General features: G+C 40.2%; 1 protein-coding gene across 1 annotated transcript in view; it reads left to right on the top strand.

Annotated features, from left to right (window-relative positions):
- The window catches only part of LOC149414095 (serine protease snk-like), a 35017-nt gene extending 23308 nt beyond the window's left edge, over positions 1–11709 (top strand). The window contains exons 11-13 of the mRNA XM_089644311.1: positions 1197–1311; positions 8552–8683; positions 10307–11709. Coding sequence (XP_089500437.1) covers positions 1197–1311; positions 8552–8683; positions 10307–10489 — 430 coding nt within the window. The 3' untranslated portion in view covers positions 10490–11709. The remainder of the gene's footprint in view (positions 1–1196; positions 1312–8551; positions 8684–10306) is intronic.
- The last annotated feature ends 4346 nt before the right edge of the window (positions 11710–16055 follow it).

Below are 16055 nucleotides of genomic sequence, written 5' to 3'. Positions count from 1 at the left end.
GGTCTGATGCTCTGTAGGGAACTCGCGCGCATACAAGGGTTAGTTCAAGCAACGCCGGTTCCTTATAACTTATTAGCAGGAATAGTTCCACCTGTATAGTGCCACCTCAGTGTAGGTCGACCAACAAACACTCCTATGTCCTGTCCTATCTTCCATTCTTGCTACATGCCCTGCTAGCGGAACAGGCCCACTGTTGCTTCACATGGTCTGATGCTCTGTAGGGAACTCGCGCGCATACAAGGGTTAGTTCAAGCAACGCCGGTTCCTTATAACTTATTAGCAGGAATAGTTCCACCTGTATAGTGCCACCTCAGTGTAGGTCGACCAACAAACACTCCTATGTCCTGTCCTATCTTCCATTCTTGCTACATGCCCTGCTAGCGGAACAGGCCCACTGTTGCTTCACATGGTCTGATGCTCTGTAGGGAACTCGCGCGCATACAAGGGTGGACTACAGCAAACTGTGCAACACACTAAACACTTTAATATAGAAAGTTACCTAGCGCAGACCCTTGAAAAATCGCAGATAGTCTGAATTGTCGAAAAATCAGTTCCAATTTCGAAAATAATGACACTTAAATTCAAAACCAAAGTTCTGGATACGATTTGAGAATTTCACGGCAAAAATTATTGTAGCGATTTATTTTTGGGGTATTATGCCACGTTGCGCTACCTCCTTCTTTATACAACGTTTCGAACAGCATTATAGTATCCATCATCAGGGCAGATGTGTAATCGAATATGAAATTACATGTTTATTTGTAATAAAGAGAATTTGTACTAAAGAAGGAGGTAGCGCAATATGGCATAATATCCTAAAAATAAATCAATATCAAAGTTCTGGAGTTCATTGAACCAGAGCTACTGACAGAGTCACAACTGACATTAGAACCCATTTGTAATTATTATTACAATGTTACAGTCAATAATCTGTTGAAAAGTAAAGTCACAATATTTATTATTTTTACGAAATTTTATAATTTATTGTTACATTTTTTAAATGCTAAAGAAATTATTGCCATTATTTCCAATGTCAAATAACAGGTAACAGGGTATCAGGAGTTGTTCGCGATTGTTATGCGTCATACATCATGCGTCATGCAGGAATATCGGCATACCGCACCTAAAGGATTAAGGAATATTATTGCAATGCACTACCACTTCACAGATTAAAAAATAAATTATATCCATTTCAGGGTAATATTTACAAGCAGTATAATCCCAGTCTGTCTCCACACCGGCACAACTCTTCCTGACAGTGGGTTCATCTTCACTGCGTGGGATGGCTCACTCACCAAACCTGAGTACAAGGTTAGAACACATTTATCTGCCTTCAGAATGAACATTGAAGGTACCCACCCTGTCCCACCCCGGTATAGGTGACTTATGGTCACCCCTTCGGAGCTCTCGCATGAATCTAATTTTTTTGAATAAACGGCTCTACAATTTATATAAATGAAGCTAGGCCTTCAATGTCCCCGCATACGGTGTTATGAAGCGGTATTCAAGCGCTTACAAGTACTAAACTAAGGACAACACAGAAAAATAAACAACAAAACAATCAAGTTCAAGTATCAGGCAGGTGGAGGGGACCCACACTCCAGTACCTGTAAACACATAAAAGTAAAGTAAACAATAGAGTGACGGGGGAGTTTCGCCGAACCACGACTGGCAGTCCTGTTGAGAAATTGGTGGTGGTTGGGGCGACTGGTGCAGGTCAGGACTTCCACACCCCTTAGCCGACCACCCGGTGGTGCCCTGAAGATAAGTATTGGAAAAAGAGGGATAAAACCCTAAAGAACCTAGGGGAAAGAAGCGTCAGGAGGTCGGAGGCAGGGTGGAGGTTACCCCAGCCCGCACAGTCACCCCTCTGACAACCAACGCTCATCAGGGGTGGCGCAGGTGATTGGCGGAGTCCCCCGGTAAGAAAGAATAATAAGAAGTTCCAGTCGTGCATGCGGCGACGAGGCCCGTTTTCCAACCCCTAATGGGGAAAATAAACAAAACAAAACAGACAACGGAGTTCAGTTCTCGCCTGTAAACTCGTTGCTGTTACTAAAAAAAAAGAAAAGAAAACCGGAAAAAATACATGTAAAAAGATGAGAAAATAAGAGGAAAAATGAAAAACAATAATCGATCCAAAAAGTGCCACATAAGGGCAACGGTAAATAAGTAAAAACAAAAGTAAAGGTGTAAAAATAAGATCTGCATGGTCTGTAAAGAGGACAGTAAGTATTGAATAAGATAACAAAGTAAAGTAAGAGAGATAATTAGTAAACACAAATATATAAGAGTGATTACAGTGTCTGTAAAAAGAAAAACAGTGTGTTAACCTTAGACAGGGAAAAAGAAACATATGAAAATAAAACAGAAAATAAGAATTAAAAAGTACAAGACAAGTTAATTAAAAAAACAAAAAAAAACAAAATATAAACGAATGGAAATCATCTGCAACAGCTGGTACAGTAAGAAAAAGAAATAAGATAAGAATAATAAAATAAGAAAAACAGAATAGCATATACAATAATGAAACAGTTGTAAAAGAGTAAGTCATGGAGCAGGAGCAGTACACCGGGGGTTCCCAATTATTACACTAGTCAACGACTCTAAGCACAGGCCATCTCTCAACCCAGATCCTAGTAAACTTCCTCAAACATTCGAAATTCACACTGTTAGAAACAAGATCGGTGTTCCACACCGGTCTAATGGGGACATTCAGACCTTCTATCATTTCGTCTCTGGCATCCTTCAAAATCTCACAGTGCCACAGAATGTGCTCGGCCGACTGGTAATTATTGCCACAAGCGCAATTGGGGTGGGTGGACAGGGCAAGGCTGTGAAGCCTTCCCCTGAATTCCCCATGTCCTGAAAGGAGCTGCGTAACGTGATGGTCCAGTTTGAGGAAGGCCCCTTCCATTCTGAGTTTAACTGAAGGGAAGAAGGAGAAGGTCCATCTTCCCTTGCTCGACCTATCCCAACGGACCTGCCACTCTTTGAGCGACAGGTCCCTCATCGTTCGGAGCAGTCCTGGGAGAGTTCCTGGTCCACCCGGTGTCAGGACGACACCAAGGTGGTTGGCCGGGGATCCACGCTAATCGCTGCTTCGCTAACACCTCCCTAATTTCTAGATCGATTGGTAATATACCAGCCAAAATTGGCAAAGCGTCCGAAGCAACGGTTCGATATGCCCCAGATAGTGCTAGCAGGGGAGTGCGCTGACCCCTAGTGAGAGCAAGAAGTATTAAGCAGTTATCCAGGCGATGCTCCCAAACAGAGGCGGCATATGCGACTTGCGCAACATATACCCCCTTGTAGAGAGCGTGCAAAGCCGGTCTGCGAAGTCCCCACTCTGCCGTGGAGATTCTTCGAAGCTTCAGAAACAGCGACTGAGCCCTGCAGGATACATCTTTGACATGAGCCAGAAAGGAGGACGATCGATCTAGAGTGACACCTAAATATTTAACGTTATCCACAAATTTGACATTAGTGTCTCCCATACGGATGGTAGGGTTTCTTGTCTTATTGAAAGAACCCTTCATCAGGAGGCCCATAGTCTTCTGGGGAGCGAAGGTCATTTTATTCCTCTCCCCCCATTTAAGGAGGGTGTCCAAACCTTCACCAGCCTTACGTTAGACTTCTCTTCTACTGTCTCCAGAGACAAGATACATTTTATCATCCGCATAGTCGATCATGATACATCCTTCAGGTAAGGGTAACCTAGAGGAGTCATCGAAGGTTATGTTCCAAAATTCAGGACCTAGTACGGAGCCTTGAGGACACCCCAAATCGGTTTCGCGTTCAATAACAGTGTCACCTTGAGAAATGATAACAGTTCGGCCCGATAAATAGTTGTCTACTGACTTAAATAGGGTTTTTGGGCAGTTCCTATTTTTAACCTTGATACGTATCATGTCCCACCATGCGAAGTCGAAGGCACCAGTTATATCGAGGAAGATTGCAACTACATACCTCTTTGTACAAACCTTCACCCAGTTAAGCGCAAACGAAATGGCGTGCACGGTGGATCTACCGGAGACGAAGCCAAATTGGAGATCACTAGACGGGGAGAGTGATTGTTCTAGCCTATGCCGGATAAGTTTTTCTAGGATCTTGCCAAGCACTGGAAGTAAGGTGATAGGCCGATAGGCCTTGACATCAGTTAGTGGCTTACCGTTCCCCTTAGGTATGACCCTGAGCACGCCTCTCTTCCATTCAGAAGGGAAAATTCCTCTTCTCAAACACGTTTCCATCACTTGGAAGAGCTCCTCCCTAGCGTGGATCCAGACTTGCTTCGCTATCACGCCATTAAGTCTGTCATGCCCTGGTGCCTTCTTAGGACCCAAACCCTTAATTATTAGGTCGATTTCTGCTCTAGTGACTGGAATGACTCTATCCTCTTGGGCGAGGTCTCTAGGTGGAAGCCGTGCCAGGAGTCTAACCTGTTTATGGTGGTCACTTTCCCCAATTACTGATTCTACAGGAACTAACTTGCCCAAAAGTGTATTGAGAGTAGAGGCCACATCTATCGTCTCAGCGTTCCTACCTTCTGTGATCCCAATAAGACTAGACAAAAACCGATCCGATCCTTTTCCGGATTTTTCAATTGCGCTGTGGATTTCCCGCGGGTTGGCGTTTCCCACATTATTAACCCAGTCATGCCAAGCAGCTCGTTTCGCAAGGAGAACCGCCTGTTTAAAAGTTGCCCTGGACCTCCTGAGAGCTGCCTGAAGGGTAGCTGTCTCCTCCTCCGTACAGCATACCCTCCTGGACAGTCCCAAGGCCCCGTAGGCTCCTTTGTAGGCCCCCTTCAGCGAAGTCAGCTCAGGTGACCACCACGGCGTTCTAATTTTCGTCTTTGGGTTTAATCTGCCCAGAGAGGAGTCAGCCGCAAATACAACGGCAAAATTGAAAAAATTCCCCAAATTGTCCGGATCACTAGCTGCTACGTGGTGAAAATCCCTTAATGTATCTCGTAGCGCCTCCCCAAAGTTATCCCAATTCGCCCTAGAGGTGTTGAAATTCCAGGAGGATCTCGGAGTTTCAGTTTTCTTAACACCTATTGTAAATGTGATTAATCTATGATCCGAAACTATTGCGCATTCATGGACCCTCCATTTAGATATCCTGGCCGCAACTGATCCAGAGCAAAGAGTTAGATCAATGTTGCTCTCTCCCATTGTGTTTGAAAAGGTAAAGAACGAACTCTGTTCGTTAACGATACAAAGGCCTTGCGCAGCAATAAGGTCTTCAACGGCGTCAGTCCGTGATCGTTCTGAATGGTTTTTATTATTGTCAAACCAAAGAGGAGAGCGAGCGTTAAAGTCCCCTCCGATAACTACGTTACGACCTTTAAGCGCGTTTGGGGCGCGCGTCAGACTCAGGATATGTGGTCCTACCGGATTCCCCCATTTAAAATAGACTGAGATCAGATAGATCTCAGTATCAGCAATCTCAGTATTAGACAGCCCTGCCAGAAGGAGGGTGCTGATCAATGATGTATTGACCAGAACACCCGCCCCCGGCGATGAGCCGACTTCGAGTACCGCTCCCGGAAATTCAATTGGTGTTTTACCTTCCCAGGTGTACTGCTCCTGTATAAGCATTATGTCAATATTCAGGTCAGACATGACCCGCTGCACATCCAGTGTGGCCAACCGGGATCGCTGCAGATTGATCTGACCTAAGGAGAGAAGATTAACAGGAGCCATAGTCAGTCATTCTGACTCGGGCGTTAATAGCGGCCAGTTGGGCAGGGCAATCCCTATCCCCAGTGGGGTGGTCAGCTGACTTCCTGAAACGGGTACAAGTAGCACAGACAGCGGGAAGTGCCTTCTTGGGGCAATCCTCATGAGAATGACCCACAGCGGCGCAGTGGCGACATGTTTCCTTTTCCTGAGAGCAGGATTTACTAATGTGTCCGTACTGTTGACACTTGAAGCATCTAGTAGCTCCAGTATAATCCCGGGTGCGGCAGGCGTTCCACCCAAGGAAGCACATTCCGCTATCTAGAAAGACTTTGCGAGCGGCAGGATGACATGTCACCGCCATGTTCATGGCGGGGATGTCGCGCTTGCCAAAAAGGGAGACTCGCCGCATGGTACGAAGATGATCTTCCAAAGACAGTGTTGTCTGGCCTGCAAGGTTGTTTGAATAGATCTCAGTAAATAATTCTGGGTCAGCGGATTGTTCATTCTTTGGCACATTGTATATAACTATTTTGGGAAGGCGGCCCAAGGGGTTGATCATCTTTAAACCACCTGCTGCGAGCCTCGCTTCTGCCTTCTTAATGTTGTCCAAACCCTTCACGTCCTTGGCTTAGAAAGCCATACCAGCCCCTTTAATCTTTCTGGATCGGACGATCTGGAAGTCATCCTTCCTGGGATTCAGGATTTTCTCCAGGGCCTTCAGTGTTTGCTCCGAAGTTTTGCCTTCAGGGGCATTTGGGTAGACCAGTACGGTCAGAGGCTTCTTGGGGATCGGGCGTTCAAAGCCGTTAATCAAGATCTTCTTGGAGGCAGGCAGGTTTGCCGCCGCATTAGCGTAGGACATAGACTCTCTGGTGGTAGCAGTACTCGAAGAAGCAGGACGCGTTTTGATGGCTTGGTCGAGTTTGGTGGACAGAGCTGATTGGGCGGACAGCATCTCGTCAATCGTCGTGCTTCTCGTAGACAGGGTGTTTAGTTCCAACATCATCCTAGTGATGTCTGACATTAGATCATCAAGTGTGGTGTTTATCAGGCTTTTATCGGCCTTGTTTAGTTTGTTAAGGCCATCCATACAAACAGACCGGATTTTCTGACATTTAATCAAGGCTGGAATTGCCTTCCACTCCTGGTTGGTCGGCGAGTCGCTATAGCGGACCCGTTTTTTGTTTTCCGCATTCGGGGTGGTAGATGGAGCAATCGAGGGCATCTCACACGCGGATGAGTCGCTGTCGGAGTCAACCGACTGTGGTTCCCTTTGTGTCTTTGGTTTCAGCCTTTTTTTAGTCTGCGACAGTGCAGAGGTGGAAGCAGTGGGGCTCAAGAGGTCTTGGATCTGCTTAACAATTTTTTCCGCGTCCCCTGGTGGTTCCACTGGGTTGCCAGTGGGACCACGCGACCCGCCCGACAATTCTCAGTCGAGAGGCATTTTTTACGAAAAAGTGGGGAAAATGCAAAAATTTACCCCAGATTTCCCCAAAAATGGGGAAAAAAATAGGGAAAATTTTATACCTAAACTTCGATCAAAAGTCCAAAAAAGTGAATAATAAGAAAGTTGGTCAATTTATCACTGAATTTACTGAAATTACCAATTTAATTAAAATATTAATTAAATTTTTAGTATCCCTCCCCATAGAAAATAATTAAAACCGCAAAAATAATGTTTGTTCAAGCCACTTATTAGTCCTCCACATTCAAATGATTAACTAAGAAAAAATATTTTGTTTAAAATGGATATGGCACTAGTCTAGTTGTAAATTAATTGTCTTATCCATACAAAAATTCCAAAAAGGGTATCAAAAATAACTGTGTTCTCAAGGAGTGGACACATCCTCCTAAAAGTTCTTTGGTCACTTTACAAGAAATCGACGTGGAATGTTCTAGAATTATTACGCACGTGGCGAGCACTTGAACACTAACAACTAGAAAAGTATTACACCCACAGAAAAAGTAAAACGGACACTAGACGCAGAAAAAATTTCTGCGTCGAGTGGTCTAGGTTTTGTTATCACTAACACTATGGATCACTCAGAATTGGGGCGATCCTTGGGTAACACCGCACAACAAAAACTTAAACTCTCAGTTTTATGCTCACAGAAAGAGAAGTTCATCAGTCATTGTTCAGAATGAACAATGACTGATGATGTGATAAGATTGACAGCTGTGGCTGGTACTAAATGTATATTTGTTTAAATAGATATCTAACCATCACGCCGTCTCCCCGCAGGGGTAGGCAGAGAGGATGGACCGCCACACAACTCTGTTTTAACACACACTCCTTGCTTCATCCACATTCATACATAGGTTCTGTTAATCTGATTCTTGAGATGACTCAAGTACTTGCCATGTCTACCTTGGGAGTCCCAGACCTCTTCTACCATAATAAATAAATAATATTTAATTTAATTTAAATAAAATGTTAATTAAAGCACACACTTAGAAGTATCTGGTTCAAATCCTAGTGGTAAATTTCACAATTAATTTATTAAAAGTAATTTACATATATATTTGTGGCAAGTTCCAGAGTCGAAGATACTCTCAGTATCGCCCTAGTGAAAGATCTCATTCGAATCGAATGTATCTTGAAATGGCTGTAGTCGTGTTTGGTGACCAGATCTAATTAGTCGTACTTCCCCACCTTCCTCTTTCCCATCTCCTTCCCCTCCCCTTTTACACAATTGAGTATGTCAAAGTCCCACTGATTCTAGACGGTTGGGAGCAGTTGTAACACTTGTGCAGTATTTATATTAAAAAACACATTTCTTCAAAACCTCACTTCACATTGTAATACTATACGGATTGTTCTCATTGTATAAAACAATTAGTTGGTACGTTTTTCAACATTTCAGAGGACAATGCAGAGAGTATCTCAGGAGGAGTGCTCTAGATTATTCCCCGCTGGCAGCCGTAGACACCCTGTCGGCGCAAAACATGACCTGCAGATTTGCAGCCGCCCAGTCAACACAGCTGAAGGATGTGGGGTATGTAACGCTGGGATGTATTGTAAAACAAGCTCATTATAATACTGATGTACTTATTATTTAATATTTTGATAATAAAACATTGATATTACAAGAATTTTATAAATAACAAAGAGTAGTCCCGCTGCCTGCCCCATGGCAGCTTGTCTACAGGTCTACCATTATTCTTGAATTTAATAAACATAACATATAATCATTTTACATATAAAAATTAGTTTTAACTTCACAATAATGTTTAAATTATGAATTGCAAGATTCAATTACTTAGGATGGGTTGTTTCATAGAATTTGAACAATTCATCAAATTTCAAAGATGATTTTCAAGTTCTGTGAAGGTTCTATACATGTTCTGTTCTCAGTTATATGAAGCCTCGGGCTAGTTATTATAGAATAATAGAACTTGAATATAACCTACACAGAACTTGAAAATCAATTTTGAAATTTGATGAATTGTTAAAATTCCGCAAAACAACCCGTTCTTATTCTTCTTCTGATTGCTCTCTTCTATCAGAATGTATCTATTATTAAGGAGAAACTACTTCCTTTATCATGTTCCCACTATTAATTAATTCCTCCCGTGGATTATCATTTTGTTAACTTTCTTCATATTATGAAAGACGTGAGTCCATATTTATAAATTTCTGAATTCCTCCGAGTATCTGCTTGGTAAATTTTGAATCTCAAATTAAAATAAAACAATTGGCGAGTTAATTTTGAAATAGTCCGAGTCAATCACAATGACATCCATAGTGAAAAAATAAAGAGATAAACACTTTTAAAGCACTTCCCGGTAAGATACCCGGAAAACAGGTATAGGGCGCTAGTCCATATAAAACTACACATCCACACTTAGTTAGCAGGAGCTCACATCAGAAACATCTAGCGATATTCTCGTTCCATGCAGGTCTGTAAAAGACAAGATACATATATATAGTATACATCCTCGGTTAGTCTCCAAGGAGTCTAGTCCATCTACAGGAAACACTGGTGTTCTGTTCCTGCTGTTTCCCTCTAGTTCCTGGTGCTGGTGCCAAGTGCTGTCCTGACATAGACAAGTCTGACCATTCTTTGCTGCATTCTTGTATACACAACTGTTTCATTACCATTACGGAATTCAAATGGGATGAGACAGAGCGCGTGCTTAGTGGGCTAGAACCAAAATAAACCAAGTCAGTGGTGTTAGTTGGTCAGTTCTATTTAAATCTGCATGGAAGGAATTTCTAGTACCTACTTATTATCTATTCAGTGGCGTGCTTAAATTAGTTCAAAATTAATTGTTATTTTTATTTCACAGATAGTTTTAGTGAAATTATTAATCTTTATTACATTTCCAGCACGTTCCAAAATTGTAGATACTCTCAGTATCACCCTGGTGGAAGGCCACCATTCAAATCGAAAAGTTGCTCTATGATTGTACTTAACAAATCTTAAGTTTTCATAGGATTTTTGGTTTTTATTTAATAAGAGATAAATGGAAACATACTTTTTGGACGTAAGGTTAGGTTAGGTTTAGTGTACCATTTCCATTTACCATAAATGTAAACACTGACTACCTACCACTGATTAATTAATTAATAATCTGCCATTTGGAGTGTGTTCACCTATTGCTTTATTTGTTCTCAGAACTGGTACAGCGGCTCCCCGCTGACGGTACCCAACAGCCCCAGGGTGGGCTGCACGCACCTGTTGGTGGGGTTGGTATCCTCGTATAATACTTCACCCTGTACATACAGCAACACGCGGATATCTACCTACATCCCCTGGATAGAGGGTATTGTGTGGCCTGAAAGCGGTATTGTTGTCTAGGACCTTGTTTTAGACAATTTTTAAATATATTTTTGCCGCCCTGTCCCCCCCCCCCCTTCTTGCCCTCTCTCTGCCCCCCCATGCCGACGAGCATGACTTGTATACACGGTGTTTGGAAACTTGTAGTACAAGCGGCAAACTGGCGGATCTACATCACATAGAAAACCCAAAAAAAAACCTTGGTTTTGTTCGATCTGAACAATTCAATTTTTTTTTACATTTTTTTCTATTAAAAAACTTCTGTAGCCGGTCCAACCCTTCGACACATTTTAAAATACAATAAACAGCTGGTGTTAACCCCTCAACTACCAATTTAAAAAAATATATATATATAAATTCCAACTTCTGACTCGATTTACTCGAAAATAAAAACTCACATAATAAAAAAAATACTTTTGTGATAGGTTCATCAGTTTCCCCTTTGTACTATGAGTTTCCGGACAACATGTATTACACAAATCCCACACAGGCAAGGCCAGTGGGTAGGCATACTTGGGATTAGTTAAAGGTACTTAAACATGACTTATTGTGGAATGTAGGTACATACCTATATTATTTCTATAAAAATGAGTTTTTTATGTTTTAATAATATCAAAATCAGTTGTAGTTTTTAAATTGTAAACACGTTTTACAGAAAAAACATATTTTTGTAATACTTTTTCATATACTGAACTTAAGTACAAAAATGGTGCACTTAAATTTTTCTTACTTCTATCTGAGTAATAAAAAGTAAAATGAAAATTTTATCGACTGTATTCTGTTACTTTAGTAAAAACCAGTTGACTGAAGTTATATAACAAATCCTTGGTCAATCGGCCAACTGGTTATTGAGAAATCGTAGTTGCCGATTTGTATTTGTGCGTGTAAAATGTATGTACCATTGGGTGAGATTAAAATGAAGTAATTGATAGTTAGCAGCTAATCAGCCAACCCAGGGCCAAGAACAACTTGTTCCTCTCTCTTGGAAATTGGATTATAGTCAGTTTGGCATTCTGTCCTTCAGTTCTTGTTACTTGTTGCCTTCTCACTACTTGTCAGTACTCATACTTCCCTCTATTCTATTACTTTCTAGACAACAATACCGCATTAAGTAAGGTGGGGATGATGGGTAGATACTGCGTGGAAATGAATCATGAATATGTTTTAGTGTTATTTATATTATGTATTGTAAATGTTTTTGACTCTTGTTTAATGTTAATAAATTTTTTTATAAATTTGTACGTCTTTTGTTTTGATTCAGATTTTTTTTCCATCTTTAGTGTTGGTGTATTCTGTATTACCGATATTGTCGATAAAAGTCTTTACGGTCAATGATGGTTGAAGGTTGACAAATTAACGAAAGAAATAAAACTTAACTTAGAGAAGTTTAGCCAGAAAGAAAGAGAAAAATGCGCAAATACATAACAAATATTGATAGATTAAAAATAAAAATAAAAGCACCTGAATTCGGCGGTCACCTCTGGTGTGGAGCCCTAACAAACCCCTTGACTTTGTGCTGAAACTGACGGTGCGTTTGATAGATTTTCCTTTCTTAACAAACGGAAGAGCACAAGCGTCAGGTAGGAATGATCATGAAAAAACATCTGGAGATTGGCAAAGAAAGCAATAATGAGTAAGATTAAGAAAGGGATGCCTAGACGGTTAGGATTAACAAATCACTATAACAGAAGAATACATTATAAAGGTTGGACGGTTAGTTTTTGGTTTAGTTTGGTTTTACGTGATATCTGCACCAAAGGCCCAGCTGTCCAGAGCCAATTGTGATTTGTCGTTATCAGAGATGTGCAAAAATTTCTAGTTGTGTGATTGTGTTGTCAGAGTGTTTTTTTATTGTATTTGTACAATAAATGTGTTAGCATAAATTTATAGGTAGTTGACGTATATTTAAGACATTATACTCAATAATGATCAATATCTTGTCGGTTGCTTGTTGATAACACGTATTACCATTTTTGGTGCTTTTTGCAGAGGATCAATAATAGTTTGAGTACAGTCACCCCAAATGATGATACCATTTTCTAATATGGATTAGCAGAGAGCATAGTATACTGATTTAATTGCTGTAGGAGTAAGGATATTTCTACAGGTTGGAAACACATGAGAATGCGGGGAGTTGGCTATGTGCTGATTACAACGTAGATATTGTCAATCAGATATTTTATATTGGTGACTTGTGCCAAGTTTGGGCAATTACAGGAAGAATTAGGTCTTGGACAGGAGTGAATTATTATTTTTTTATTGCTAGTAGGTTGAGTAGCAGAGGATAGACTAAAAGTATTAAATTTAAAAAAATACATTTTTAACAACTTGTGGAATAACTTTCCTAAGTCGGGACTCATTTGAATTCTCCAAACAAATCATAGACACTGATTAGTACTGTGTAAGTGGAATAGAGCAAGTGGATGAGGTGCTTTGTTTTACATTTTAATCCTGCCTGTCCTGGCACACAGCATTAGTGCAATTTTGTATGAGTGGCATTGAAGCCAAATCTAGGATGAGAGGAAATTGCCTGGCAGCCATCTTGTATGACAAACTTTTGAACTGATTTGTGTGCAAAGTGGTGCATAATGAACTATTATAATTTTATTTTTGTATTTTAATATAGTTATAACAGCTTATGATTTTTTGGGGTATTTTATTAGACAAGGAATGATATACGTCATTAAAAAATTAAAATAGGTTTTTGCATTTTCCATACAACTTCTCGCCGCGACTTCAAATTGTTCTCAAATTGCTCCGTCCAGGGGTTTTTAGGTCCGTGTGAAGTTTGGTATCAGTTATTTAGCCAGGGCTTCTACAGGGAGCAAGTTCATACATCTCCCTAGCGAGGACAAGGACCGACTGATATACGGAGAACATGAACTAAATATCTCTCATAGCGAGGACAAGGACCGACTGATATACGAGGAACATGAACTAAATATCTCTCATAGCGAGAATAAGGACCGCCTGATATACCTGGAACATGAACTAAATGAGATAATAGGAAGAATGTTACATAAAAAGTAATTTGATTAATAAAACTAATTTGAAAATGGATCAAACTTGACTTGACATCATTGACTAAAAGGTCACTATTCAGCTGCACATTCCCCACTATACTACTGTTGATACTGTTCTTCTAATTAATGGGAATAATTGGCCAGAAACAGAAGACACACTAAACAGGATCGAAAAATAGTTAGACTACCACTCACTTACACTTAGCTAGACCAGCGTTTCCCAATATTTTTTCGCCCCGGAACCCTTATCGGTCATACTTTTCTAGGCGGAACCCTATTTTTATAAGAAAAAGATAAACTTGTAGTTTGAATACTTTCATGTTTACCATGAAAAGAAAGATCAAAAGTTTTGTGTAAAACTTAATTTAATGTGAAGAGTGATATCTTTTTACATTTTTTGTTAAAATAGCATTGAAATCAGGCTTTATGTCAGACAGCTGAATACGAAGATCTGGAGCTGCATCCAGTCTATTTCTGTATTTTTTTTGTGTAAGCCTAAGCCGAAAAACCAGTTTCACATCTGTAAGTGGTCACAAACGGTAACAAAACTGTGATAGCCTTCTCGGCGACTTCTGGATATTCGTTTTTAAGTCCAATCCAAAACTCATCCAGATTAGTTTATTCTGATATCAATCAAAGCCTCGTTCTCTGTTGCTGTAAGAGTCGACGGTGTCCTGTGAACTAGGAATGGATTCTGTACCCAGTCAATGTCCTGGAGGTTTTTTTCAGGAAAATACTCTTCCAGAGATTTGTTGAGGGCCATCAAATGTTTGTAAATGCATTTTTCAACATCTGAGGTTACTTGCAACTCATTTTTTTCCAGAAACTCGTTTAAAAGAGAAAAACATTGGTACTGTTTCTGTTTAACACATTCTATCCAGAAGACAAGTTTCTTTCTAAGAGAAGAGATTTTGTCGTTTACTGTAAAAGTATTTGTGTTTCTTCCTTGCAATGACTTGCAAATTACATTCAGTTTATCAAATATGTCTGCCAAATACGCCAGTTTCATTAGCCATTGCTCGTCGTGCAATAGTTGAACAAGACCACTCAAAGATGAAGAAAGCGATTCTTTGGAAAAAAAATACCACTAGTTCGTTGCGCAATTCAAACAATCTTGATATTACTTTTCATTTGGAAAGCCATCTTACTTCCGTGTGAAGAAGAAGTGATTGATGCTGACTTCCTATATCTTCACACACTTTTTTAAAAAGTCTCAATTGGAGCGGACGTGATTTAACGTAATTCAAAATTTGTAAGCCTTGATCGAGAACTTTCTTTACCTCGTGTGGTATTTTTTTTACGACAAGGGCATGTCGATGTAAAACGCAGTGACTGTTGCTGCATGTAGATGCAACATTCTTAATTCTTGTTACAGTACCTTTTATTTTGCAGTCAAAGCGGCAGCTCCGTCGCTACATACATCGACACATTTGTTCCAATGAATGTTATGTACATTCATGTAATTATCAATGACTTTGAAAATTTCTTCTCCAGTGGTCTCCAAACGAGCACAAATAAACAAATCCTCTTCAATAGATCCTCCGAAGGGGTATCTTACGAAAACAAGCAGTATTGATAGTCCAGCGACATCTGTACTTTCGTCGAGTTGCATTGCAAACATTTCACTACTTTTCAATCTACAAATCAATTCATCTTCAATGTGGTCAGATATTTTATGGATTCGATCAGATATGACATTATTGGATCTCTGAACTGCTGCAACTTTCTTCGTTGCGTCTTCGCCAAGTACACACTTGACAATTTCTGTCATACAGGGTTTTATTAAAGTCTCTGCAATCGTGTGTGGTTTACCAGCACGAGCAATCCTGTAACTTAACAGGAATGATGCTTTGGTGGCATTCTCGTTATCAGTTTTAACATATTTATGTAAAGCAGCCACACTGGTTTTATGTGCATCTTTGTATCTTTTAAAAAAGTCTAAGCTTTTGTCTTTTAATTGCGGGTGGTTGATATTAAGATGTCGTTTTAGCTTTGCAGGTGCCAGAGAGCTATTAAATATGATTTTGTTGCAGATAATGCATTGACCATCCAGATTCTCAAGCATTCCTACAGAAATAAATCCAAAGGACAAGTAAGATTCGTCATATTTTCTCTTTTTTGAAGTAGTGTTGTCCTGAGATTGTCCAGCCCTTTAGTCGTTGGTGTATTATGTCTATCCTGCTCAGGACAATATCTTTCAGTATTTACGATATTCTGGAATTAAATAAAAAACATTAGTAATGTTACGGCAAGATGCAGTTTGGTGTTGGCTAAAAAGAACAGTCCCAACCCAAATCTTCCTTTGGCACAGTCTGGACCTCTTTTTCGGGCGTGATTCATTTATATCAAAATTAGATGGAATTTGCTGTTTAAAAGGCTAGAGTCGAACACCCATGCGTTAGTTATACTACAATAAAGTAATTTGTCAGGGTTGTCACCAATCAAAATATGTTCATGAACTGGGCCTAAATGATTACTATTGCTAGGTAAGTATAATTTACTTACGGATAAATCAACAGCTTCTTCAATACTTTCATTATTTGCTGACGATGAACTTGATGAAG

This window comes from Hesperophylax consimilis, chromosome 20 (assembly GCF_061612785.1).
Source record: "Hesperophylax consimilis isolate HC1 chromosome 20, BYU_Hcon_1.0, whole genome shotgun sequence".
Taxonomy (NCBI): domain Eukaryota; kingdom Metazoa; phylum Arthropoda; class Insecta; order Trichoptera; family Limnephilidae; genus Hesperophylax; species Hesperophylax consimilis.
This window is presented reverse-complemented; position numbering and strand designations above follow the sequence as displayed.